The 26,685-nt window shown below is 37.1% G+C and overlaps 1 protein-coding gene across 6 annotated transcripts in view; it reads left to right on the forward strand.

Moving 5' to 3' along the window:
- DCLRE1C (DNA cross-link repair 1C) overlaps nt 1–26,384 on the forward strand; it is a 36,112-nt gene extending 9,728 nt beyond the window's left edge. For 4 of the 6 annotated variants that reach the window (XM_043967423.1, XM_043967426.1, XM_043967427.1 and 1 more), the window contains 8 exons: nt 290–362; nt 560–700; nt 5,997–6,098; nt 10,814–10,950; nt 14,779–14,833; nt 19,355–19,443; nt 23,123–23,220; nt 25,083–26,384. In XM_043967423.1, the coding sequence (XP_043823358.1) occupies nt 290–362; nt 560–700; nt 5,997–6,098; nt 10,814–10,950; nt 14,779–14,833; nt 19,355–19,443; nt 23,123–23,220; nt 25,083–26,002 (1,615 nt within the window). In that variant the 3' untranslated portion in view covers nt 26,003–26,384. The remainder of the gene's footprint in view (nt 1–289; nt 363–559; nt 701–5,996; nt 6,099–10,813; nt 10,951–14,778; nt 14,834–19,354; nt 19,444–23,122; nt 23,221–25,082) is intronic. The other 2 variants (XM_043967424.1, XM_043967425.1) reach the window with 2 other exon arrangements.
- The last annotated feature ends 301 nt before the right edge of the window (nt 26,385–26,685 follow it).

Genomic DNA, 26,685 nt, shown 5'->3' on the forward strand with positions numbered 1-26,685 from the left:
TAGGAAACTAAGCTTCAGGTGGTCAAAAATCCCTGTTTTATCTAACCTTTATATTTTAGCAAAGTACTCTGCATGGTGCTTAAAATTTGTTAAATTAATGGAAGTAGTTTGTGTAAGGCAAATCAAGGAAAATCCTACAATGAAAAACAAAATCAAAGATGACACTGAGAGGTGGTGTGCTACCATGTTTCAGTCTGTAGAGAAACACTTTGTAAAGTAATTGATTATTACCTTTGCTAGTGTTTTCTAAAAACATATTAGATGACACAAAATTTTAATTTTATTTCAGAGTGAAAGACATCCAGAGTGTGTATTTAGATACCACTTTCTGCGATCCAAAATATTATCAGATTCCAAGTCGAGTAAGTATATATTTAGAAAGACATTTTGTAAGTGAAGAAATCTAATCATAAATGACATTTACATTCTATTCTGTGATCTTCAAACATTGACTAATCAGTTTTGGGGGAGGGGTGTTCCCCCTTCGTTCTGGGAAAATGGTGGTGGTGGTCAGTTGTTCTGTTAATTGTTGAATATATCTTTAAAATCCCTAATCTAGATGGAGTGTTTAAATGGAATATTAGAATTGGTACGAAGTTGGATTACTCTGAGTCCATATCATGTTGTGTGGTTGAACTGCAAAGCGGCCTATGGATATGAATATTTATTCACCAACCTCAGTGAAGAATTTGGAACTCAGGTATTTCACCAGTTGGTAAAAAAAGGAAACCCGAAAATGATGACACATAGTAAAATACATCCAAAAAATCTCTAGAGCAGGGATTGGCAGATTTTCTGAAATGGAAATTTCCTCTGTCCTGATGAAGGAATGTCATCATTTTTTCTGTCGGAATATGGCAGAATGAACGTAACTGTTTTAATAGGCTGGATCTTGAAGTTTTTGAGAGTCTCTTGTTAACATTACACAACCTTGAGCAAGTAGATTCCTCTTTATAGGCCTTAGTTTTCTAACCTAATTTGTAAAATGGAAGGAGACTAGATCATCTCTAAATTCTCTTTTAGTTAGTTGAAAAGTTTTGTGATTTTGTTTTTCATTTTAATGTAAGCTCTTCTACTAGTTTGTAGTTTCTTGAGTATAGTGTCCACAATTTGTTTATGTTTTTATCTTCCCTTTTGCCTAACAATCCATGGCATGAAAGCAGTTTTGTATTTTGTGGGCAGCTAGGAAGCACAGAAGATAGAGGGACAGGCCTGGAGTCAGGAAGACCAGAGTTGAAATCCAGCCTCAACCTCTGCTTTACTTTTTTCAACTGTAAAATGGGGGTAATAATAGCATCTACCTCCTAGGCTTGTAGTAAGGGTCAAATACTATTTGTAAGACATTTAGCACAGTCCCTGCACGTGCTTAATAAATAATTGTTTCCTTCTTTCTCCTTTCTGCCCCCTCCACTCCCTGATACTCACCCTTGTTTTTGTGGATGAGAAAACAAAGACTCAGGGCAGCTAGGTGGCACAATGGATAGAGAACTGGCCCTGGAGTCAGGAGTACTTGAGTTCAAATCTGACCTCAGACACTTAACACTTACTAGCTGTGTGACCTTGGGCAAGTCACTTAACCCCAATTGCCTCAACAACAACAAAAAACAAAACAAAGACTCTTAACTTGTCCCTGTTCGTACACATAATGTCTTCTGCTTCTAAATAATGATGCCCAATAATAACTAGCATTTATAGAGTGGCTTTAAGTTGTGCAAAGCACTTTTAAAATATTTCATTTTAGCCTCACAACAATCCTGGGAGACTAAATAAGTAACTTCCCCAGGGTCACATAGCTCAAAACTGTCTGAGACTGGATTGGAACTTGGGTCATACTGCCTCCATGTCCAGGGATAGTTAGAAAATACCATTTGTGGAAAGAATAAATGAATGACTAAAATGAAGATTTGGGACTAGGTGATCCTTTTTTTATTATTATTTTTTCAAATAATAAATACTTTTATTTAAAGTTTTGAGTTCCAAATTTTATCCCCCCTTCCCTGAGTTAGTAAGCAATCAGATATAGGTTATACATGTGCAATTATGTAAAACATTGCCATATTAGTCATTTTATATAAGAAAACTGGAATAAAAGAAAAAAATGAAAGAAAGTGAAAAATAGCCTGCTTCAGTCTGTGTTCAATATCAGTTCTTTCTTTGGAGGTGGATAATATGCTTCATTAGTCCTTTGGGATTGTCTTGGATCGTTGTATTGCTGAGAATAGTTATGTCATTCACACAGTTCTTCATCAAACAATATTGCTGTCACGGTGCACAACATTCTCCTGATTCTTCTCACTTTACTATACATCAGTTCATACACGTCTTTCCAGGTCTTTCTGAAATCATCCTGTTTATCATTTCTTATAGCACAATAATATTCCAACACCATTATATACCACAGTTTATTCAGCCATTCCCCAATTGATGAACATTCCCTTGATTTTCAATTCTTAGCCACTACAAAAAGAACTGCTATAAATATTTTTGTACAGATAGGTCTTTTTCTCTTTTTTGGAATGTCTTTGGGATATAAACCTAGTAGTGGTATTTCTGGATCAAGGGTATTCACAGTTCTTTAACTCTTTGGATGTAGTTCCAAGTTGCTCTCCAGAATGGTTGGATCTTTTCATAACTCCTAGGTGATCCTTTTCAACTCTAATAATTTGATTGCATGCAATTCTAAGTAATTTTTTTTTCAGGGCAATAAGGGTTAAGTGACTTGCCCAGGGTGACACAGCTAGAATTCTAAGTAATTTTAATGATGGAAGGTTCATAATATCCTTTGAATTGCTTGTTAACTAGGTTGTGAGTGATTTTTGTCCTATTAATTAGCTAATATATTAAACCTTAAATACCACAAATATTTGGATATTTCTTTCTGCTATACTGATTGCTACCATTTTATTTTATTTTATTTTATTTTTGGTGAGGCAATTGGGGTTAAGTGACTTGCCCAGGGTCACATAGCTAGTACGTGTTAAGTGTCCAAGGCCGGATTTGAACTCAGGTCCTCCTGAATCCAGGGCCGGTGCTCTATCCACTGCACCACCTAGCTGCCTGCTACCATTTTATTTTTAATACATTTTTATTGACATTTTTGTTTTTATATCACCTATATTTTCCAATGTATTTTATCCCTTCTCCTCCAATAGAATGCTCTCTCATTCCAAAGTATAAAAAAAGGTCAGCAAAACTAACTTAAAGTATCAAAAAAATCTGATATTGTAGACAATATTCCACACCCATAGTCCCCCATCTCTATAAATAAAGTAGAAGGTGCCTTCTCTTATCTCTTTAGGGCCAAGTTGGTAAGTATAATTTTCCAGCACTTTTGTTACTTTTTAAAATTTACATGTTGTCATTGTGTGTGTTGTTTTCTCAGCTACTTTTTTCCAGTAAAGTAGTTTTCAATAGAATATTCAGAAAATCGAGGTGATGTAAATCACTGATTTTACAGCTAAAAATAACCTAAGGATCTTTCAATGGGAAGAGACTTTAGAGATCATTTGTTTCAAACTCTTGTTCAGTGTAGGAATTACTGCTGATAGGTGGTCATCTAATCTCAACCTGCATACTCCCAGTGACAGGGAACATATTATTTCACAAAGAAGCCCAGCTCTGATTTTGGGAAATTTTGGGAGCCTTCTTGAAGTAGATAAAGTCTTACTATCCCTACATTATAGGTGTAGCTGAGACCTATGGAAAGAAGGGAAATGACATGACTGAGGTCCCATAACTGCTTTTTGGCAGCTAAGTCTGTTTCCTTTCCAGTTCATATTCCAAATGATTGTCCAAGTGATGTTCCTAAAGTATGGGTCTGACCAGACTATTTCTCTGCTCAGAAAGCTCTAGATCAAAAATGGACTCCTCTGTTTGGCATTTCAACCACTTCACCACTAGGCTGCAACTAATCTTTCTGGCCTAATTCACATTCTTCCCCCTCAGGCACTCTTTGGTCTAGCCAAACTGACCTTACTGTTCATAACATTTGACATTTATCTTGCTCCTCCATGTCTTTATGAACATCACTGTACCTTTTGATAGGGTTGCCCACATTGGTGATCCAGTTGTATATTCACAGCTTTAATAATTTTGTACTTCGGTAAAATACTCTATTTTTCCAAAGTACCTCACAATCTTTTTGTTACTTATTTGTTAAATGCAGTTCCATTCATTTAAATTCTTACAAGTTTATCCAAATTGTAGTTATTCTGAGCAATGACATCACTAATACTTAGTGATATTATTGCAGAATAGGGGAACCTACCTTACTTGTCCAAACATTTGTCATTGATTGGCTTGTCAGTATTTGACATGTGAAACCAAAGTTGCTTTCCCCATAATATCATGGTAGATCCTTTAGTACAGAAATGCTTATTTGCATATATACATATATATTTGTGTGTGTACGTGTGTGTACACACACACTGTCCTTGATTCCTGAAATTCACTCCCTCCTCACCTTCTGCCTCTTAGAATTCCTAGTTTCCTGCATGGATCAGCTTCTACATGAATCCTTTTCCATTCTTCCCAGCTTCCTGACTGCCAAAATTACCTTGTATTTTGACAAGTCAACAAACATTTATTAAGCATTTATTATGTGTCAGATCTAGTGCTAGAGTTGGGAATACAAAGAAAGGCAAAAATCATCCCTTCCCTGATGGAGTTCACAGTCTAATGGGAGAGATATCAGGCAAACAACTATGTACAAATAAGATATATACTGAATTTTTGGTACCCCTTTTGTATATATGTACATTTTGTATATAAGTACATTCCTCAGTAGAATTTTAGTTCCTTCAGGGCAGGGATTGTTCCATTTTTGTTTTTGTGTCCTTAGTGACTAACACGGTCCCTGGTTCTCTTTATACTATACCACATTGACTTTCCTGTGGTATGTTCCCCTTAAATGTACAAGATATTTACAAAATAGTCTATCTTAAAAGTACAGATAATGAAAAGATCACTCAGCTTTCACTTGTAAGGTCTAGGGTCTAATTCTGGTTTTGCCATTCTGTGTGATCTATGCCACTTGATTGATCTGAGTAAACTCATTTTTTAATCTGTAAAATGGGTGTATAATGATAAACTATCATGAGGATCAAATGAGTTGTGTGTGAACTGCTTTGCAAAACTTAAAGTCACTATTCATGTAAGCTATTACTGCTGTTCATTTAATGAAGGTCAAATATCCCATGAATAGATCCAGGAGATACTGTAATCCAGAACGTCATGATAATGAAACTTTCCTGAGTGTTGTCTCTGTGTATTTTTAATAGCTTATAAAGTCAGAACTTTTGAGCTGAAAGTGACGTAGGGATTATTATAGTCCCATCATTTTATAGTTGGCATTTTACAAGCAGCAGAACAATGGATTTAATGGCAGCAGCCCTGGGTGCTGATCCAGCTTTGCTACTTAATAATCATATCACCTCGAGACAAGTCACTTAAACTCTCTACTCCTCTCATCTGCAAAATATAATCCTATGAAAACTCATGTCATTTAAACATCCTTAAGCAGATGAACCAGTGAATTGGTTAAAAGGCATCAAGCAAGAGGAAGAGATGAATCAGCTCATTAATTATACTTCAGTATGTTATTGTGGTGATGTGGGTCCTCTCTCCATAGGTGAAGATCAGCAGCTGCTTTGTGCCTTAGTAGATGGTGTTTTGCTGTAGCTGTGGCTAAAGGATAAGTCATCCTGTGCTTAAGCTTGGGATGCTCTCAGCTTAGCTGGGCTGGTCCTCAGAACTACCGTCTGTCCCCAAGCCTAGACTCAAAGCCTTTTAGCTTTGTAGGTGGGACTTGTCTCAACTTCCACTTCATTGCCTTAGCCTTTGAAGGTCCAGAGTCATCTCTGTGCCACTGTGAGGCAGCAAAGCAAGACCTTCATAGAAGAACTGATTAGTCCCCAAATCACTGAAAATTTATTTACTGCATATCATAAGATAATTTCAAGGTATTTAATCTTCACAAATTGTACTCTTTTCCTTAGGTTCATGTGAACAAATTAGATATGTTTAAGAACATGCCTGATATCCTTCACCATATAACAATGGATCGTCATACTCAGATTCATGCTTGTCGGCACCCACGGGTAGGTACCCATCTTGTTTTTCTATTCATACCACTTTTATGTAGTATAATTGTCAAGGCATATTATCAGTGGAAGGGAACCTAGGCATTGCCTGATCTAATCACTTCAATTCACAGATGAAGAACCTGAAAACCAAACTGATTAAGTGACATGTCCAAATAACTTAGAAAGTTACTCACATGCATAGTGTTTCAATAAAATGTATGTATGGTTTAATAACTGATTAAAAATTTTTTTTTTTGGTGAGGCAATTGGGGTTAAGTGACTTGCCCAGGGTCACACAGCTAGTTAGTGTCAAGTGTCTGAGAACAGATTTGAACTCAGGTCTTCCTGACTCCAGAGCTGGTGCTCTTTAATAACTGATTCTTTAAAAAATTATGCAAATAATCATTAGAATATAACATGTAGTTTAAGGAAGCAAGTGTTTACCACCTATGCTTTTGCATTTTTGAAAATGATGTTTTGAATGATAAAAATTACAATCATGTTTTTTAATTTCCTTTGCATCCTAGTCATTTAAAAATTATCAATGTTTAGTTTTAGAACAACAGATACTACTTCACATCTAGATGATACCTCAGGGAATACATTCTCCTAAATAGCAAAGGAAAACCACTTAATAGTATGCTTGGAAATGAGAACACATAATCACCTTCTACTTTTATAATTTACCAGTAGTTAATAGAAAGGAGGGATGTGTGCTTTAACACTTCTTACTGCCCACCTCGCACATAAATCTTTTTGTTGCATAATTATTAAATGCAGTTCAATTTATTTGAATTCCTACATGTTTATTCAAATTGTAGTTATTCTGAGCATATGACATCACTGATACCATTTAATGATATTGTTGTCCTGTTTGTCCAACATTTGTTAATAGCTTGTCGGTGTTTGACATGTGAAATTCAATTTGCCTTTCCCACAATATCACGGTAGATCCTATAGCACAAAAATGGTTTTTGTGTATGTGCATATGTGTGCACACACATAGATAGTTCAGCAGTGAAAATTATTATAAGTCTGTGATCAGAAGTTCAAAGTTAGTGATACTGGGGACTGAAAAGAAAGAGAGGGTGATAGAAAACCTAGTTTAATAAAAAATGCAACATAAGCCACAATGATTGCTCTACTACTTCAGGCAACCAGAAAGTTGTCATCAGGTTTGTATTTGCTATGACACTAGTATATATAAAAATTGTTTTTCTTGGGGCAGCTAGGTGGTGCAGTGGATAGAGCACTGGCCCTGGATTCAGGAGGACCCGAGTTCAAATCCAGCCCCAGACACTTAACGCTTACTAGCTGTGTGACCCTTGGCAAGTCATTTAACCCCAATTGCCTCACCAAAAAAAAAAAATTGTTTTTCTTTCCCATTATCCTAATTTAGAGATAACTTTTTTCAGTGTACATGCATGTACACACACATACACACACATGCATGCACATACACATATATAAAGATAAACTTTTTGAGTAGAGGAGGGACCCTGGGTCCACAAGAGAGACCTTTCTGGCTTTTCTTCCTGGCCTAGTGATTCTTAATGACTTGGTGTTTTAGATTTCATAATACATGTGTTTTGTTTTTTTCACACCAAATGCTTGACTTCATACAAACACATTTATTTTGACTGCTGCTAGTGTGTTTTCTATTTCCCTATCCCCTGCTATACATGTACTCAGTTTACAGATTTTCAGTTTAAAGAATCATTTAATTTACACACATTTTGTACCATACACACTGCTTTTTACAATTATATATGTGAAAATATTTTTCATGACCAGGACTAATTTGGGGGGACTAAACTGTGGGTGACTAATCTGGGGACTTTTGACTATTTGACTATCTGACTGCTATTAACTTAGTATGGGCCGTTTATAAAGTTCCACCACACTGCTCCCAAATTGATAAGCTAAAGATTAAGAAGCCTCAACTAAATAATCAAAGCAGAGTTTATTTATGAGATACTGTTTAAAATTAAGAATACAGGGAAATAAAATGTACAACCTGACTGCGTTCTGTTCCAGTGCTTTCACCTGCTGCCCCTGGAACTTTTTCAATACAACAAGGGCCGTAGCTGCCTCTTGCCTTAGGGCACTCAGGTCCTTTGTTCTAACTCCGAGCCACTTTCACTTTGTAAATCCTCCTGCTTCTAACTTTCCTCTCCTTACTGCCACTGCTGAACCCCTGTGTTTCTCTCTTACCGACCTTCTGTGTCTGTCTGTCTGTCTGTCTGTCTGCTCTGACAGTCTGCCCTTCGGCCTCTCTTTTCTCTGTTCCTGTTCCTTCTCGTCTACCAGCCTTTCCTCCTTGCTCCTAGTCCTTTAGCCTTCTCCTACGTCCTTGTAGCCCCCGTCTCTCGTCTGCCGCCCTCCTGATCTTGTCAGCCAGCCTCCAGTCCTCTTCTCAGTTCCCCTGAGTCCAACCCCCAGGTCTATATATATCTTTCCTATCTCCACTCAAATCTCGGGGCTTTTTGCACCCACACACCAAGCCAATCTGCCAGTCAGGGCTGCGGCTGGGGCCGGGGGCGATGCTCGAGCATCCCATGCCTCAGCACAGGCTACACCAGAGCCCAGCCTGGATGAGTCTCTCGGATAGCTCCGCTCAGGTCGGAGGGAGCTGGGGGCTTTTTTCCCCCAGCTGTCTGACCTGCTGTCTTGGACAGCCACGGGGCTTTTTGGCTCAGCTGAAGGAGAGGGAGAGGGGCACCAACACCTCCCACACAGAAGAGACCCTGAGGGCCTAAGGCTTTCTAATCTCAGCCCAAAGGTGGGGTCCCCAAATCAAAATAAATTTCTACATATATCAGATGCTTAATAAATGCTTATTGACGGACATTGAAATCGTTTAATGTAACAGGCATGAGATATATGTACATGTGGAGAAATGTAACATACAGTATAGGTAGAAGATATACTTGCCATTCTTCTCCACTTTCAAGTTTGCTTCTGTCTAGTTCTCTCTTTTTTTTTTTTAGTGAGGCAATTGGGGTTAAGTGACTTGCCCAGGGTCACACAGCTAGTAAGTATTAAGTGTCTGAGGCCGGATTTGAACTCAGGTACTCCTGAATCCAGGGCCGGTGCTCTATCCACTGCGCCATCTAGCTGCCCCTAGTTCTCTTGATACATACATGAGAAATGAAAAGCCTCTGTTGTGCATCTGCCTTCCCTGAATTCACTTTAGGATACCTGATGTACAGTTTGGCAGATGTACCTCCCCAATGAAATTCCCCACCTGATACTGTTCCCTGACTTCCCATATAAGGAAGGAAGGAATAAAGGAAGGAAAGACTTATTGAGTACCTGCTATGTGTCAGGTATTGTGCTAAGCCCTTTACAAATAGTTCATTTGATCATCATTACCCTGAGAGACAGGTGCTGTTATTATCCCCATTTTAGAATTGAAGAGATAAACTGAGGCAGGTGGAAGTTAAGTGACATGTCTAGTATTATCCACATTTTACAGAAGAAGAAACTGAGGCATAAAGAAGTTAAGCTAAATTCCTGAAAACTTAAATTTAAATCAGTTTTGAATATTTAAAATGAATTAGGAGAGTGTGCTATTCAGTGGAATATTGCCATATCTAAGGCTTGATCTGAATTCAGGTCTTCCTGACTCCAGGCCCAGCACTCCATCTAGTGTACCACTTAGTATACCCCTTATAAACTTTAGTTTATAGGATCTTCATATGTGTCCTCTGTAGTCTTTGAACTCTGGTTACCCCAATTCTAGGATGCATATCAGATTGATCCCAATTTTCTTCATTACCAGTTCTAAGATGGAATGTTCACTTCCCCCAAGGCTTTCTATTTATTTCAGAAACTAGTTGAACACAGTTGTTAAAAATTAGTTTGTTTCTCTTTTCCTCCTCTGACCTTTACCCAGTGAACTAACAATATGCACACACATGCACACACTGTACATGTGTGTATTCACATGTGTGTATATGTAATGTGTATGTATGTATGTATATATAGCACGTGTGTGTTTTCTTAAGGTGCAATGACAAGTATTGCATCCAGTTCCATCTTGTTTTACCAATTTATTTTCCTTGCCTTATTGACTAATGACCTTTTCTTTGAGTCTGCTTTTCCTTGGGTGCTTTTCAGTTTTCTTTCATATGGAGGTCATTGTCAGATTGAGCATTTTTTCTTTCATTTCAAGTTGTTTTCCTTATATTCTACCAATTTTATTTTCTCTTAAGTTCAGCCTCTGACCTCCTCTAAATTCCAGACTTTTCCACTTAGCCTCACAGTTTTGCTCTCCCCATTTAGCTCAAGTTCTCTTATTCACATTCTTCAGTGACAGACCCAACTCCTTTGCAATCTGTAGGTAGCCCTTTCTTGAGGCTTTGTACTTTTCTTTTTTTGCTTATCTTCTATTGGTTCTTTTTTTATGTGACTTGTCCAGTGGGTTCAGTGATGCTGTGATAGAACTCTGAATGCTTCTTACGTGATTAGACTCTAAAATTGCCTAGTGCAGGATATGCCTTACAATCATGGGAAAAAATGTTAACATCAAAATTTAAGATGATATTTGTCCTCATTTGAGAAATGATTTCAATAATTGGTCAAGAATTCATAGTAATGCAGTAAAGTAAATGGTGCCATTGTTAATCAAATTTTTATTGTGTTGATGCAAAACACCTCTTGTCAAAGATTCATGGTATTTCTAGATCTCATTGTTTAGGTCTTTGGCTTTTCTTTGTCTTATTTAGGCAGAAGAATTTTTTCGATGGAATAGATTGCCATGTGGAATTGTTTCTAAAAATGGGACTCCATTACAAGTGATCAGCATTAAGCCATCTACAATGTGGTTTGGAGAAAGAAGCAGAAAAACAAATGTAATTGTGAGGTAAGGTGTGTGTATATATATTGGAATGGGAGTGGTACAATATTAATGTGTTATAAAGAATGTTTTAATTAGAAAAGTCTTTTTTGAATCAAAATATCTAATCTTACTTTCTTTAAATTCAGTCTAGTATATGGGTAATAGAAAGAGAATTTCTGAGCTGTACTTTTTAAATTAAGCTTTTACTACCAAGCTTGTTTTAATGACAACCAACCAATAATTATTTACTGAAAGAAGGTTAAAAAAATCTTGCCTGCCTAATAAGAAACATTTATAGAATAACATAAGTATATAATCAGTGGCTAATAGGTCATTTGTTGACTCCTAAGGTAAATCTTCAGCTGGTTTTGCTCCTTTTATTTAAACCTAAACGTATAATAGAGTTTATCAAGTCTTCTTACAGAGAAGCAAGTTTTGAGATAGTAGGTTTACACATTGGACATGATAAATGCAGTCATGGTAGTGGAGGTGGTAATACATGTACTTGTATATAATACAAGTATGCAGTTTTATTTTGAAACTCTTTTATAGTCTCTTAAGTGCTATGGGAGTTCATAGAAAGATCATTGAAGGGCTAGGATAATCAAAGCTGCGTGGTAAAAAGGAGTTGAGGTTAGTGATGAAAGATTTAGGTCCTTGAATTTAGAAGTAGCAGATGATAGGGAGCAGCAAGGAAATGGAAATAGGGATAAAAGTAGTGTTGATGGGGAATATTAAACCGAAATGCCTAACTAGAGGGAAGAGTGTTAAGAAGTAAAACCAGCTAATTGGGATGTGTCCAAGGTTCTGAAAGGCTGTGAGTGATGGGCAGGAAAGTTTGGAACCACGATGAAGTGACATGCTAAAAGTGAGCCTGGCAGCCGTTAGCAGTATGGTTTGGAGGAAAGAGTTGTAGGAGGCTGGGAGACCAATTGAGACACTGTTGCAATAGACGTTGGGCTTTGAGAACACAGACAAAAGTGGTGCCTGTGGTGATGGAGAGAACTTTAGGAATCATGCCCTTCAACTTCATTATAAATATGAAGAAACAGAGGCCCAGAGAAATGAAGGGACTTATCTCAGGGATGTAGTGTTGACATAGGACTAGGTGCGAACATAAATTAAATGTCTCCAACACTACTGTACTTTGTTCTTAAATCTCTGTAGGGCCTTGTAGAATCCTGAGTTTTAATGGAATACTATTTGGAAAAATTCTAATCTAGTCCATTACCTGTAGGTGATAAAAGGTGATTAATAGTGACTGTTAGCGGGGGTGGCTAGGTGGCACAGTGGATAAAGCACTGGCCTTGGATTCAGGAGGACCTGAGTTCAAATCCAGCCTCAGACACTTGACATTTACTAGCTGTGTGACCTTGGGCAAGTCACTTAACCCTCATTGCCCTACAAAAAAAGAACACACACAAAAAAAATAGTGACTGTTAGCCTGATTGGCACATGCTAGTTGGTATCCCATAGGAGCCGGTCTCAAGTCAGGTATTATTTAACATTTTTATTAGTAATCTGGATAGTGGAGTTGAGTATGCTTATCAAGTTTCAGGAGATTAATACCTTGGAAAGTATGTATAATTCAAAGCAGCTTGGACAAATTTGATAACAAGCTTGTAAAACAGGATGGAACTTAATAGGACTAACAGCATGAACTAATGAAAAAAAGCAGTGGACTAGGAATCAGGAAACTTGAGGTTTATGTGAAGTGTGTGAGCTTGGGCAAGTCTGTGCCTCAGTTTTCTCATTTATAAAATTGAGGGAGTTTGGCAGTTGACATCTGAGGTCCCTCCCAGATTGAGATCTATAGTCCTATAATTCTCTACAAAGATGGCAAAGAAAAACCTAGACATCACCAGGTTCATAACACTCTCATGTTATTTTCTTCTCTTTATTTTTAAAGAAGGCAAAAACAATTTTAGATATTGATGTAAGAATAATCATTCTAGTCTGGTAAATAGTTTTTTGGAACACTTAGTATAAACTCTAAGCTTTTGGAGATAAAAAGAAGTGTTAGACATAGTTCCTACCCTCCAGGAACTTATGGTCCAGTTGAGGGGACCAGAGGTAAATACATACACATACATATACAATCTAAATAACAATAGACTTGTAAAAGCATTTCAGAATAGTAACAGCAGAAATGTCAAATGGCATATGTGATTACTTACCAAGTAAACTGTAAGCTAATCATTGTTGTAGGAGTTTAAAGGAAGTAGAGATCATTCCCAGAAAAGAGTGGTTAAAAAAGGGAGTTAAGATTTGATATGGGTCTTGAAAAGCGATTAGGATTTGGACAGAAGGAGAGGAGGAAGGCAAATTAAATGGTATAAACAAAAATATAGAGGTGGATAAGCACAAGGTATGAGTGGGAGACAGTGAGTACATTGGTTGGGCTAAAACAAAGGATTTGTGTAGGGGAATAGTCCAGAAATGAGACTTGAAAGTTAGATTGTAGAGCTTGTGGAGGGCCTCAGATGCCATCTTAATTAGTTGGAACTTTTAAATTTCTACCCAATGGGAGAGATGATGAAAGTTTTCCAGCAAGTAAAGTATCACAACCCAACTGGCATTTTAAGAAAATAAGTTTGTTATTTGTGAACAGGATAGATTATATGGGAAGGGCCTGGAGTTAAGTGGAGCAGCTAGAAAACCATTGTCCAAGTTAGAAAAAGAATGAGATGTTACTGTGAAGAATTAATAGGGCCTGATGATTGGATATAGGGAGTAAAGGAGAAGTAAAAAATGACTATAGTTTTGAAACTGGGAGAATGATAGTATCTTTAACAAAAATAGGGGAGCAAAAAACTCAATTTGATTTGATTTTGACTAATATCAAGATATTCAAATGGAAATATTTAGCAGACCTTTGGAAATGGGGAAGGAAGAGCAGAAGGATGATGCAGAATGAGAAAAGTCTTTTATTATGTTCTGAATATGTTGATCAACAAACATTTATTAAGAACCTATGAAGAGCCTTGAATATATAGGCCTTGTGCTAGGAGTTGGGGATATAAATACAAAAGTTGAACAATTTCTGCTCTCAAGGAGGTAACATTCTATTGAGGGGGGAGGGAGGATACAACATGTTGACAGGTAAGCAAATATATATATATATATATATATATAAAATAAATACAGTGATCTTGAAGTGGAAAATTGACAACTGGGAGAATCAGAAAAGACCTTTTAAAGGAATAAGCACTTGAGCTGAGGCTTGAGAATGCAGAGGTGGGAGATAGGATATTATATAAGTCAGTTTAGCTGGAATTTAGAATAAGCGAGGGTGAACGTTGTGTAACTAGTATGGAAAGATTTGGATTTCACTAGGTTTTAAGTTCCAGAGGAGTTTGTTTTTTATCCTAGAGACAATGAAGCTTCTTGAGCAGGAGAAGGAAATGGTGTGACCCATACTTTAGGAATACTAATTGAACAGCTGTGTAGATCATGAATGGAAGAGGGATCATTGGATCATAGATATTGGGTTGGAAGGGACCTTAGAGAATAGCTGAACCAACTCTTCACTTTATAGATAAGGAACTGAAGCCCAGAGAGATGAAGTGACTTGCCAGGTATCACATAACTAGTAAGTGTCTGGGGCAAGATTCAAACACAGGTTTTCCTGACTCCCAGTCCAGGTCCTTATCCACTACACTCTGCTGCTTCTTATTCCTTGCATTTATAGAGGAGGGGAAAAAAAAAGATAACATATGCTTAAATTGCTGGACTTCAGTCCCCCTGCCTGTAGGTTGATTAAATAGTGGAGTTGGCTACTCTGAGGGAGCTCAAAATGATTGTGAACATGGATTAACAAGGTTTTTTGTTGTTGTTGCTACTTTTTCTTAGAACTGGAGAGAGTTCGTATAGAGCTTGTTTTTCATTTCATTCTTCCTACAGTGAGGTAAGTTGATGGTGGGCGATTTTAGCGTCCTTGACTTTTAGGAATATATTTGCTTCTGCTACTCAGATTTGTTATAGATCAGCATAAATATTTGTATTGATGTGTTTCATAGATAAGAACTCCAAAGGGATTTATACTTTAAAATATGTATTATCAAAGATGCCCTCCTAAATAAAAGACTTTTGGGGGGGTGGGCAGTAAGGGTTAGGTGATTTGTCCAGAGTCACACAGCTAGGAAATATCAAATGTCTGAGGTCAGATTTGAACTCAGCTCCTCATGAATCCAGGGCCTGTGCTTTATCCACTGTGCCACCTGGCTGCCCTAAAAGACTTATTAATTTAGAGTTTACCTGTCTTATAGAACCATTAAGTTATCATTCAAAGGAATACTCAGTATTAACCAAAATAATCCCATACAGCAAACTTTAAGGAGCTATCCAGATTGTACTAGAATTTTGTTGTACTGAATATTGCTTGAAAGTGTTTCAAACAATATTCAGTAGAATTCAAGTAAATTGCCTTTACCAGGGCTTAAAAATATTTTGTTATTGTTGTATGATGGCTTTCATTATACTGATAGTTACTATACAGGGATCCAGGTAATGTAGTAGTTGTACTTTTCCTGAAAAATTCATTTCCAGAGTAATCTGCCATGATTTTAATTCTCGTAAACTGAGACAAGCTAATGTTAGCTTTTTCATGAGGATGTGTGGAAGTAGAATGAAATAGACTTGGGGGCCATTTGCTGTGATGGCAATACCTAAAGATTTTAGTTTTAGAACTTTAAAGGCTGTTTCCCCCCTCATTAGTACTGGTGCTGTGTTTGGGCTTTGCTGCCCCCAGCTGACTGCAGTGTGTCACAGGCATCAGTCGTTAATGTGTCTTGCCTCAGGTTTTTAGATGATGACTCCCTGGTCCAAGTCCTCATTGAATAGTCATAAACTCAGAATCTTAGAGTTGGCAGGAATCTTGGAGACCCACTTTCTTCCCCCTGAACCCCAATCTCCTCTCCCACATTCTTATTGCTGACCTTGGCCAAGTCACTCAGCTTCTGGGCTTCCCTTTCCTCATCTGTAAACTGAGAGCCCCCCCCAAACCCCTTCCAGCTCTTTATCTATGATTCATGTTCCCCGAGAAGTTGTTATCCCCAAGCTGCAGCTTTAATCACCTTCAGAAACTGTGGTAGAATAAAAATCCAATTAAGAAATGCCAGTCTATTTAATGGGATATATAGAACCATAAGTCCCACCACATTTGAACAACATTCAGCAAAATATAGTCTTGTCCAAAAGGAGTTTAGATTCAGTGGGGTTATACTTTTAAATTATTGGTCTCCACCTCAGGTATCATCACTCTTCCATAATGATTACCATAAACTTTAGCTCTTCTTAGTTTATCTCTTCCTTACCTTATTCCATTCTTACTATCTTCTGCTTATTTTGTCAAATCATATATGCTGTCCTTAATTAGTATTTGGTTCTCCTTCTGTCTAAGTATTTGGACCAGATAACCTTCATGGTTATGACACTTATGTCTTAGATTTTCTATAATAGGCCCCATTTTAAATATTCTACCTCATTGTCCCCATAATCCATCAAAATGTTAGTAATTTCCAACTTCTCCAGAGGTGGGCTTTGCAAGCAGAGAAGCAAAAAGCAGAGAAACACTTAAGGGAAAAACTGTAGGCTAGAAGTACATTACTACAGTTAAGGTTTGTCATAAATAAAAGAGAAGGCCAAGCAGTGGAGAGTGCTGACACGTGGGGTGAAGTCCTACAGAGACAAAAATAAAACTATTACAAAAGTAGACTAGCTTAGTAGAACAGTGCTCTCCCCTTGAGTGAAAGGGCAGGGCAGACTTCACAGAAAGTAGAAGGGATGAAAGATCTATTGTCGTATTTCCTAGGAAGGCAAAAAGGACAGTTTTCTTCTGACTCCTTATTTTCTTATGAAACATTTGTTTAATAAGGAAGCTTAACATTGGTCATTAGTTAGAAAGATAATATTTTAAGGCAACTTTTAAAGTAGTAAATTCTATGGTAGAATTCATACCTTTCTTAATAATTTGGAATTTTGGGTAGAAGTCGAAAACCATGGTCTGTGATTTTTAGTTGGTGTGCCATTGGAATGTCTCAGGCTTCCTGTCTCTCTGGATCAGTTATCACGTTTCTTTCATGTTCTTTTTAACCAGAGGTGGTCTTTGCACTCTGTCCAAGGTATTCAAGTCAATCTCGGGGCAAGCTTTACTTTTAAAAATTTTCTGAACCCAGAAAACCCAGCAACCCTGTTTCTTTTCTTTAAATGCAACACAAGAAAGAAGGGGAAGGGAACAGTTTTACTCTATGTACTATATGCTATATGCAAAGTCACATTAGTGAGAGCTTAAGAGCTTGTATATAAGACCCTAATCACCTGGAATTATTTTCCTGTCACCTGGGGAGAATAGCAAAACAGTTCCTGCCCCTCTTCTTTTTTCATATTAGTAGTTGTTATTTTATATACACTAATAAAGTTAGACCTTAGTTCTGAGTAACTTGTCCCAGTGCCACACCACCCACCCCCTGAGTATCTCTAGAAACTGGATATTAAGGTAGTCACCGGTTAACAAACTGTTCCAACCAAAGGGACTGCATCTCTTTCAGAGAACAGAATATATAGATATGCATTCATTTAAACAATTTTTTAAAAATTAGAAAGGCTTTTATTAGAGCTTATATTTTTCTAAATACTGTGTGTATGTGTGTGTGAAAATAGACAGTGTCCCCAAAATCTTAGTGCATTTTTAAACTATGAAATTTCTATTTGTATGGGAATAGGGTTTGGGGGAGAGATGCTTTTCTACTTATGTTCCCATTTCCCTGTAGTCCCCTACCCTTTGAGGGAAAGAAATGAATTCCCTGAGTATAACTCCATCCTTTCTTACTTTAACTCCTACCTACCCTATTTGTAGTTCATAAAAGAAAAAGTGGTAGGCAGATAAAGCATTATTTTCTATTTCGAAGTCTTTAAAAGTTTAAAGGAAACTGTTAATTAAAAATTTCTAAATAAAGGATTTTCTCATTTACTTTCCTCCTTTAATTAATTTGTTTTTGGTTTTTTTTTTTTAGTGAGGCAATTGGGGTTAAGTGACTTGCCCAGGGTCACACAGCTAGTAAGTGTTAAGTGTCCGAGGCCGGATTTGAACTCAGGTACTCCTGACTCCAGGGCCAGTGCTCTATCCACTGCGCCACCTAGCCGCCCCCCTCCTTTAATTAAAACATGTATTTCCTTTTTTTCTACAAGGCCATTGGAGATGAAAGGATCAAAGATCTAAAGCTGAAAGGGACATCAGGAGTCCTCTAGGCCAATTCAACCTCTCCATTTTACAATTAAGGAAGCTGAGGTCCAGCAAAGTTAAATAATTTGTCCAAAGTCACAGAGGTAGTAAGCATCAGAAGTTCAATGGCAGCCCCATGGCCTCTGACTCCAGAGCTGGTGTTCTTTATGTTCTTCCTTATTCCTAAGACCTCTTCAGTGATGCTTAGTGCTTGCTGAGCTGAATCGCCTCTGATAAAATCCTGAATTTGGAAGTTAGGATTCAACAATTGCTTTGTACCTCAGATTCCACATTTGCAAAAGGGAATAATTCTCTGACTCACAGGGTTGTTGTGGAAAGTAATGAGAAAATACCTATATTACAACCTGAGCTTTGTAGAAAATCCAAAGTATTCATAAAAAGAACCATACCAATCATTTTTGTGTGTCCATGAGCTACACTCAGTAAGGTCAGAGAAAAGTTAAAGCCTTTGAAGAGTTTCTACTTTTGAAGGTGTTCTACCAGTTAGAAAGATTTGCATCCCATAACAGTGACTTTAAACAGGGGAAGACAACAAAGTTGTAAGATACTATGTTGTTTGTGGTCATTTACTTATTTATTTGCTTGTTTGTTTATTTTTGTGGGGCAATGAGAGTTAAGTGACTTGCCCAGGGTCACACAGCCAGTAAGTGTCAAGTGTCTGAGGTCAGATTGGAACTCAAGTCCTCCTGACTCCAGGGCCAGTGCTTTATCCACTGCACCACCTAGCTGCCCCAGTGGTTATTTATTTAAAGACAGCAACTAAATTCCAAGAGAATTCAAAGGGGATGTATGTGGGTACTGAACCTCGCTGAGCAAAGAGGCAAATAATATGTGTACAAAATGTAGGATTTGGGGCACATGTTATATTATTCAACAGACATCTGAGGCATGTAGAAGATTCCTTTCTCTTACTTCTACTATTTCCTGGACACAAGATCTTTTGAAGCACTACGTGATATTGACTCAAGAGTATATAATGTTGTGGAGGCAGCTAGGTGGCATAGTGGATAAAGCACCAGCCCTGGATTCAGGAGTACCTGAGTTCAAATCCGGCCTCAGACACTTGACACTTACTAGCTGTGTGACCTTGGGCAAGTCACTTAACCCTCATTGCCCTACCAAAAAAAAAGTAGGACTTCTTTTTCTTCACTAGTGTTACATTATTTGTTTCTCTTTTTCCATTAGATTAAGGATTTCTTGAGCTACATACGTCCTGTGAATGCATATCCAAATGTTATTCCTGTGGGTGCAACAATGGATAAAGTGGTAGAAATGTAAGTAGAGAGTTTTAAATGAGCCAAACACTAGATGCTGTTGTCCCTGGGATGCTTGGATAGGAGGCTCAAACTTTTCTGTGGAATCTGGCCACAAATCTGGTTCTGCTTTCTGTTTTTGTGTGTGTGTTGTTGGTTTTTTTGCAGGGCAGTGAGGGTTAAGTGACTTGCCCAGCTAGTAAGTGTCAAGAGTCTGAAGCTGGATTTGAACTCAGGTCCTCCTGAATCCAGGGCTGGTGCTTTATCCACTGTGCCAAGTAGCTGCCCCTACTTTGTGTTTTTTAAAATAATTACTATTGATATCAGTTTTGGCAGTGAGCATGTTATTAATTAATCTTCCCATAAAGGTAGCTCCGTCCCTGCTGTTGTCTTATTTCTCTTCTGCCCTTTGTAGCTAAACTCCTTAAAAAGGCCATCAGTATACTTCTACTTTCTCTCTTCTCACTCTCTCTTTTTTTTTTTTTTTTTTGTGGGGCAATAAGGGTTAAGTGACTTGCCCGGGGTCACACAGCTAGTCAGTGTCAAGTGTCTGAGGTCATATTTGAACTCGGGTCCTCCTGACTCCAGGGCTGGTGCTCTATCTACTGTGCCACCTAGCTACCCCTGGACTCCTTTTTAGAATGTTTTAAAATGGACAAAATAAAGCCATCTAATATGAAGCTAGGTGGCCCAGTGGATAGAGCACCAGTCCTGGAGTCATGAAGGCTTGAGTTCAGACTTGACTTCAGATACTTATTAGCTGTGTGACTCTGGGCAAGTCACTTAACCCTATTTGCCTCAGTTTCCTCATCTGTAAAATGAGTTAGAGAAGGAAATGGCAAATCCCTCCAGTGTCTTTGCCAAGAAAATCTCAAAGAACTCATGAAGTGACTGAAAATGATTAAACAACTAAAACAAAAAATAAGGCCTATAGGGTTGCAAAGGAAACCAATTATGTTGAAACATAATTAAAATATTTTTAAAATAAGCTCCTAGGCCACAGGTTTTAGAGTTCGGAAAGGTTATTCCATTTGGTCTTCATTTTGTTCCCATGCTAGATCTAGATGTATATTTCAATGTGGTTGTGTCAATGATATATACTCACAGAAACCAAGAGAGCCCTTGTTCCCAAAAGGGCGTGTACCTAAAGGATTTAGTGCTAGCTAGATGATGTGTAGGAAAGTTGTTGAAAGTTATGTATCCCACCAAATCAGGTTACTTTTATTTCTTGTATATAATTTTTTGTGCTTTTCCGTCAGATCCTGGCCAAGGCTTTATATTTTCTTTTGAATCATACATAAACCTTTCTCCTCCTTTTTCATTTTTATACTGTATAGGGACCTAGCCTTCTAAAACCAGCTTATAGAAATTGATTTGGACCAGGAGAGGAAACACAAAAACATAATGCAAGTAACGGAGTATGTTAAAGAGCAATGCAGCCTATGAAAGAAAAGAGCTAAGGAGAGAGAAAAGTCTTTGACTTTTGGCCAGTCTTTACTCTGAGCTTATTTAAAGAGTAGAAGTCTTTTGGAATGTAGAGTCTGTTGGAAGGAATAATTGAACATAAAAATATAGGAGCCCCATGGTTCATTTGACCTTTGAGTCCATAACACCAAACAAACCACACCACTTTCTGACTGGCAAAGAATAGTGGCCAAAGGAGCTATTTGTAGTGGCAGTCTAAATTTTAATTTAGGTAAGATCAGTACTTTTTTGTAGTCCTTTCATTTCTTTTAAAATGTTTTATTAGGCACAGACTTGTATGGTAATGATAAAACAGTAAATTTCCTTTCTTGGATGCCTGATAAACACAATATTAAGCTCTGACTCCAATTATTTATTACATGTTCTCATATTCCCTCGGTGTGTACTTAGAAGAGTTCAGAATGTCCAGCAGGGGAAAGCATATTCAGAGCTGGCCTGTTGAAAGCTTTTGTGTAATAATTAAGAGCCCCTTCTCTCCCCCTCCCCCCCTAAACAATGATTACTTTGAAGGGGCTGAAACTCACTTAGATGTATAACTTCTAGCATTTTGTTAATAAAAAAATCCATATCATTACTTTATACTCATGACCTCATAAATATAAAACATGATTTCAACAGAATGGGTACTCCTACCAAACAACAGACTGAGATCCTTCCATTCTTAAGTAGACTGTTTGATGAGTTGATCTTGCCAAAACATTTCAGCATCTAGTGGCTGTCCCTCTGTGATGAACCTTTCCAGACTTATCTAGACTGGTCCTCAGATAAGTTTAGTTAAATCATTATATCTGTAGCTGAATTCTTTCCAGCTTCGAAGGATCTACCAGAAGTTTCAATGTACTAGCAAAAATTGTTTCCTCTATACCAGTTAGGCATAGGAATAGTACTTTAGTGAAGGACATTGTACACAAAAATTCAAATAATAGCTGAAGGTAGGAGTATGAGATGTCACAAGAGTGCAGTGTTAATTTATATGAGGCAGAGAACTCTGTATGGGATGAAGTTGTCTTAGAAGGCATTGGGGAAGAGAATGGACTTGGGGGAGGGCTTGACAGATAGAAGACTTGGATAAGCAGAAGAAGGATGTTAGGTTTGATAGTTGATGTGAATAGTACTGTGTTTGAGGAGCCGCAGCTTATTTGGGGGGCAGTAATGCTATCAGTCTGTCCAGGGGAGAGAGTAGGTCATAGGTTGAAAATACAGGTTGGTATAAATTCATGATGAGTGTAAATATTGAGGTTGAACTTTATTCTGAAGATATTGAAGGACCCATTGAAGTTTTTGAACAAAAGAGTGATATAATGGAAGTGGCTTTTTAGGAAGTCTAATTTGATGTTGATATGCTGGGTAGATTAAATGGAAGGTTTGGGGTGAGAAGACAGAAGTAAGAAAAACAGTTTGAAGCAGTTAGGGGGTCATGAAAGTACTTAATGAATGAGATCATCATTGTTTGGACTACTGACATGTTTGCATTAGGGTTACAAAAGGAAAAGAAGTTTGTTCCACAGCTTATTAAGCACAGTGCCTAGCACATAGTAAACATTTAATAAATTCTTGTTGACTGTTCCATTTCATCTTTTATCATGTTGTGCTTTTCACACTTGCATACCCGAAAATGTGATGAGAATAATTTTTTTAAAAGAACAAGTAAATTAAATTTAACATGGGAAGCCTTCAGAAAGAAAAATAACAGAAATTATACCAATAAATTTTAAGACCAGTTGGGTAAAATTGGAGCCAAAATGATATATCATGTTTCTGGAGGAGAGGAGCTAAAAGCTAAAAAACTGATAGGATGCAGGTTATAAGGAATCAAAAAGGTAGGGGTCACCCTCATCAAGGAATAGGATATAGCAAATTCTCACTTCTTTGCCTACCTGGGTCAGGCTTTATCCTGCAGGACCCGTGAAGAGATGAGGCCAAACGTATTTCACACTTGTAAACAGGAGCCACTACAGAACTGAAGAGGGGTTTTGTGAAAGGGAAGCCAGCTGGCTACTACATACTGTTTACTTTCTGGCATCCAGGAGGTAAGTTTAAGGAGGTTATAATCATCATTTTATTATTCTGGTACAAGTATGAGGTTTTAAAAATTGGCTCTAAAACTTGTGGAACACATATTTAAGTTCTTAGTGGATGTTATGCTTGTTAGAAGCTTCCTTAGAAACTGGAAAAAAAAATATATATATGTAATATATATGTTGATTCTTTTCAGCTTAAAGCCATTATGTCGATCCTTTTCTAAGAGTACTGAAACAAAGTATAAACCACTTGGAATGTTGAAGAGAGCCAGGACAACATACCTAGAGTCAGGTAAAGGGAATATTCCTGGGTTCACAGTGTATTTGCCTAAGGAAGACTGTATTTTGTGGAATAATATAATCTGGAGAGGAAATAGGATCTAGTACTTTCTTCTTGATTTTCTTGGGAAAATAATTTTGCTTATGTTTCTTTTATCTGTAAAATAAGGACCAAATTGGATCTCTTTTTAAGTTTATAAACTTATTATGAGGATAAATGTTTATATCATTTAGTGCTTTGAATTTCTTTGAAATAGCACTACAAAATGACCAACACCGTGTGGAGTTATAACTGATATCATCCATTAGCTATGTGTACACAAGCTTGTATAGACAATGGAACTCATGTCTTTGTTTTTAAAAATCATTTCTGGCTTGGTTGAAATTAAGTATAAGTATGATAGAAAACGACCGCTTGTCTAAATAATACAAATGATACTTTAGATCTCTCTGCCCCTCTTTAGTTTTATTTCCATTATCCAATCAAAGAGAGAAGCAGGCTAACTTTGAAGCAGAATGAAGAATTTTAGGTCCTGAACTGAGCTGGGTACCAGGTCCTCATTAAGAAAAATTTGAATTCCCATTGCTTTGATGCATAAATACTTTGGAAACTCATGATGTGTTTATATAGAAAGGTTCTTTTGAGCCAAAACACTGGATCTCGACGCTCAGTTGTAACTGTTTCACCTATCACTTCTATGACGATTTTACATTGTTTTCTATGATTAGTTCTTCCACTAGTTTACCAGAGAATGCTTCATCCCACATTTTTCTTAAACCAGCAATAAATATTAATAAGCTAGCAATATTAACAAATTACAGTACAAAAATATTATGGAGGTAGTTTCATCTAAGAAACAAAAGTAAATGTAAAATCAGATATCAGAGAAAAAACAGCATCTTGAGAGATGGGGTAGTTTCATGCTTAGTAGTTGAACATCTTAAAAAAACTAGGTAAAGCTTATACTTTGACAATTGAGAAGTCAAGATTTCTATACATTTGACATTTATCATCAGGAGGTTTTTATCCCAACACTGGATTCCAAAATCATTAGTTATACCAAAATGTTTTCTAATAATTATTTATACATGGCAGCTAGTAAGAAGAAATCTATATATGTAAAGTCATTGACATTGTTGATTGATGATTTATTAAAATGATTAAAGCATTTAGTGCTGGAAAGGAACCTTAAAGGTCATCTGCTCCAGAGCTGTCACACACTCAGGCTACCCAACACTTGGTAGCAGATTAAAGTGTAATTGGAAACTATTTAACAAAATAAAAATTCTGATAGAGGTTGGGATCATGTGTTTGATTTTCAAGACACTTTTAATAGCTTTAATTGGACATATTTCTGGTTTTAAAATATATTTAATTTGGCTGCATCAAATATCACCAATTTTAACACTTATAGGGATTGTTGATATTTATAATTTAAGTTATGGACTTAATGTTGTCTATTTAATCAGCCAATCAACCAACCATATTTTTTGAGCATTTACTGTAATGCAAGATACAAAAAAAATGATCTAATTGAGGTAGAGCATATGTACAACAATATTTTATCTTAATTTAAAATGTGTCATTGTAAAAGTGGCAGGGGTATTAAGCTACTTGAGTTTTTAAAATATTGTAGTTCAACAGAAATAACATAACACACAAAGATAAGATATAGTATTACGCTCTAAAATTTCCTAAAAGAGCTGGAAAACTAGTATCTATAAAGTGGCTTTAACTCTTTGTAAAAGAAGAGGGGATCTTTAAGATGCCTTAGATAATGGGTACAGGTGAATGCATTACACAAGAAATTGTTTGTGATGGAATTTCCATAAACCCACTCCCTTTACCAATTTTTTTCCCTGGGGGGTGGATAGAGGATGAAGATGAAGATCTCTTTGATGACTCTCAGTTACTGCCTTTGAGACACAAGATCCCAAACCAACAAAGTTTGCAGCCTCTGTTACCTCCCCCAAAACCTGAACTTCAGGAATGTCCAGGAAAACCAAAGCTGAGCATAGCAAGCTGCAGAACAGATAATGTGCAGACTTCTCTTTTGACAAACTTTATAGACTGTGAAGAATCCAACAGTGAGGATGAGGAACAATCTGAAACCTCAATTTCCTTTCATGGGGACTCGAATTCTACTCCATTACAACAAGAAGAGTTGTATGTGGACACACCAGAGTGGAAAATCTTCTTTAAAAATAATGCTGACATTCCAGACGATGGTTCAGAAAATTTAATTTCTTCCACAGAGGCAGGTGGGTCCCAGTCACCAAGACTTTTCAGTGATTCTGATGGAGATTCGACTCACATCTCCTCACAGAATTCTTCTCAGTCCACACATATATCAGAACAAGAAAGCCAAGGTTGGGACAGCCAGTCAGATACTGTTTTGTTATCTTCTCAGGAAAGAAATTGTGGTGACTTCATTTTTTTAAACAAAAGTGGCTCCCAAATCAGAGGGCTTGCCACCGCATGCCAGCTGGAACAAAATATATCAGGTCCAAAAGACACTTCTGCTGATTTGAAAGACAGAGCTCAAGATGTAAATACAGCTTCTGTTTCTGGAGGAGCAACTACAGTAAGTTGTGAGAAGTGTGCAAATGAAGAGGAAAAAAATCTGTTAAATCTTAGCACAAGTGTGGATTCCCAGAGTTCCTCAGACTTTGAAATACCTTCAACACCTGATGCAGAACTTCCCAAACAGGAGCATTTACAACTTCTATATGCAAAGTTGGCAACAGGTGAAAGTATAGTAATTGAAAGAAAGCATAGCACATCCAGTTCTTAAATATTTTGGAATTATAATTTCAGTCAGAACATGAAAGCTCCCCCAGAGATTTTATGAAATAGAAAAAAAAAACTTAAAAGTATTCCAAAATAATTGTTTTAGAAGTAGATAATTAGAAAATGAAGACCTAGAAGAAAATATTATGAAATATTATGGTTGAAATTATATACATTTTTAAGAAATAAATTTTATTTTTTTAATCAACAAAAATCCATTTTCTTTCCCCCTTTATTTCCCCTCCCCTCTGTCACCATTGAGAAAGAAAGGAAAACAAAACCCCTGTTGCAACCATATGTAGCCAAGCCAAACAAATTTCCATATTGGCCATGTCCAAAAAAAATTTTTTTTCATTCTACACTTTTGAGTCTTTCACTTCTCTGTCAGGAGGTGTGGTAGTATGTTTCATTATGATCTCTGGATTCATAGTTGTCATTACATTGATCAGAGTTCCTAAATCTTTCAAAATTACTTATCTTTATACAGTATCATTGTATAAATTGTTGTTTCTGTCCATTTCACTGCATCAGTTCATACAAGTCTTCCCAAATTTCTCTGAAATCATCCCTTTATTTCTTTTTTTTTTAGTGAGGCAATTGGGGTTAAGTGACTTGCCCAGGGTCACACAGCTAGTAAGTGTTAAGTGTCTGAGGCCGGATTTGAACTCAGGTACTCCTGACTCCAGG

The sequence above is a fragment of the Dromiciops gliroides genome, chromosome 5 (assembly GCF_019393635.1).
Source record: "Dromiciops gliroides isolate mDroGli1 chromosome 5, mDroGli1.pri, whole genome shotgun sequence".
NCBI classification, from domain to species: domain Eukaryota; kingdom Metazoa; phylum Chordata; class Mammalia; order Microbiotheria; family Microbiotheriidae; genus Dromiciops; species Dromiciops gliroides.